Source organism: Uloborus diversus, chromosome 2, assembly GCF_026930045.1.
Source record: "Uloborus diversus isolate 005 chromosome 2, Udiv.v.3.1, whole genome shotgun sequence".
NCBI classification, from domain to species: domain Eukaryota; kingdom Metazoa; phylum Arthropoda; class Arachnida; order Araneae; family Uloboridae; genus Uloborus; species Uloborus diversus.
Window position 1 is genome coordinate 92,375,961 of NC_072732.1, and position 2,319 is coordinate 92,378,279.

The following is a 2,319-nucleotide window of genomic DNA, read 5'->3' on the forward strand; positions in this document are numbered from 1 at the left end:
CAAATATAAAAATAATATACAAGGAGAGTATTTTCTCTTTTTTTAAAAAAATAATCTAGCTTAGGTTGGTACTGGTGACATCAAAACGTAGTGTAATGATAATTTACCTCGATTTGAAAAATGTCTTTAGAAAATGCACTTTTAACTAAATTTTAGCGTTGAAAGTAAAGTATCTTGCATGGAAAAAAATCGTGAAAAAATAGCTCTGCAACACTTTATTTAATATTTTACAGCTTGTAGATAAAAATTCAAGCTACAAGCCAATAACTTTTTTTTGAATTCAACCACTTTAAAATAATTGAAGATGCATAAGTTCAAAACAATTGAAGGTATATTTTTCAAACTTGTTTTCCGGCATCAATTTGACCTTGCGGAAAGCAAGGACTGTGTTTTAATTGTCGACGTGACACTTGTCATTCCATCGCGACAGTAGAAAAATGCATTAATTTCATCAACAACTTAAAAAAAGCATATTTACGAATAAAACTCATCTTTATTTCTCACTTCTAGGTATGGCCAGTCCATAAGAAGCGGAGCCTATGTTGGAAACAATAGGTCTTAAAGGTACTCCTCCGATCTTATGGACTTTAGGCAGAGCGTAAAATCTAGCACAGTGTGAAACAGAAGGGATTAAATTAAAGCAGTTATAAAAAATAGTAAATAGTAAATAGTATAAAAAATAGTAAACATAGTAAATTAACTCTCACACAAAAGGATTCTATAAGACATCTTATTATTAACAATGTTTCATTTAATTCAGGTTTTTTAGGTAGTAACCTTTTTCCAACGAAAAAAGAAATTTACGTGATATCTCTTCCTACAATAATTTGATAATTACAAAAGCTGATAAAGGGGGACAGATTGTTGTAATGTCCAAGTACGTTTCCAGAGTCAACGAGCTACTCCGCGATGGTCTTTACACCCAGTTAAAACAAGATCCCTCGCCGAATGAATTAAAAACCATCCGCAGTGCCATAAAAACAAGTAAGCTTTTTTATAACTGTTTTAATTTAATCCCTTCTGTTTCACACTGTGCTAGATTTTACGCTCTGCCTAAAGTCCATAAGATCGGAGTACCTTTAAGACCTATTGTTTCCAACATACGCACCGCTTCTTATGGACAGGCCAAATTTCTCACTTCTAGGTTTGCCCCATTGCTGGACTCCAACACACATTCTGTCAAACATTCTGTTGATTTTGTTAATATTCTTCGTAGGTTCAAACCTAATAATTTACTTATGGTTTCTTTTGATGATAAATCTCTTTTTACCAATGTACCTGTTATTGGAGCCTTACGGTGTCTTGAAACAAGACTCCGGGAATTCCATCACACCTAACACGAAATTTCCGAACTTGTAAATTTGACAGAAATTTCTTTTAAACATTCAACCTTTATTTTTGAGAGTGCTTTTTACCAACAAACTGACGGCCTTGCTATGGGCAACCCTTTGAGTCCCATCCTCAGTGAAATCTACATGGACTTTTTTCAACAGAAATTATTTCAGTTATTTGACTTTCCACTCTGGCTTAGATATGTTGATGACACTTTCACCCTCCTAGATTGCACTGTTGATTTTGTTCCGTCTTTCATTCATCTAATTAACCCCGTCGATTCTAATATTGAGTTTACTGCTGAGATTGAAAACAATAATTCTTTGCCCTTTTTGAATGTTTTAATCTCGAAGAACAATAATAAGTTTTCTACTCCATATGTTCTGATCAGACCCTTCTCAATAATGAACTCAATTTTTTGGAAGCCGTGGCTCTGGACAGGGGTTATCCTCTTCAGGTCATCGACAGGGCTTTTTGCAAACTTTCAACCCAGAATAAAACCTCCAACATACGTAGTTTTTCTTCTACAAATTTTGTGGTTTTACCGTTTTATCCACACATTTCTTTTCGTATTTCTAGAATTCTCAGTAAATTTGACTTTCGCGTAATTAACAGACCCATAAATAAACTTCCTTTTTCCAAACTGAAGGACCCAGTCCAACCACTTGATCAGTGGGGCATATATCACATTCCTAGTCAATGTAATATCGGTTACGTGGGACAGACAAGGCGTTCACTTAAATTTCGTTTGAAAGAACATGACCACGTAAAAAAACAGGAACTGAACAAATCTTCAATTGCTAAACATTGTTGGGACACAGGGCACAATTTTCTCTTTTCGGAAGCCAAGATCATTTGCAGACCTACAACAGTAGGTGAATTAGATTTTCTGGAATCCTTTTACATTCATAAAAACTTAAATAATCTTTGCAATGAGTCTTTTCCTGTGCCGCATTTTTCACCAATCTTATTCAATCTTACATGTTA

The 2,319-nt window shown here is 34.4% G+C and overlaps 1 protein-coding gene across 1 annotated transcript; it reads left to right on the forward strand.

Annotated features, from left to right (window-relative positions):
* The first annotated feature begins 869 nt into the window (after positions 1-869).
* LOC129216422 (uncharacterized) lies at positions 870-1,337 on the forward strand. The gene has a single exon (XM_054850637.1). The coding sequence runs from the start codon at positions 870-872 to the stop codon at positions 1,335-1,337; it is 468 nt and encodes a 155-aa protein (XP_054706612.1).
* Positions 1,338-2,319: the final 982 nt, after the last annotated feature.

Bases quoted from the DNA above. Each gene is read 5' to 3' on its own strand.
- LOC129216422 (XM_054850637.1), top strand. From the start codon at position 870: ATGTCCAAGTACGTTTCCAGAGTCAACGAGCTACTCCGCGATGGTCTT.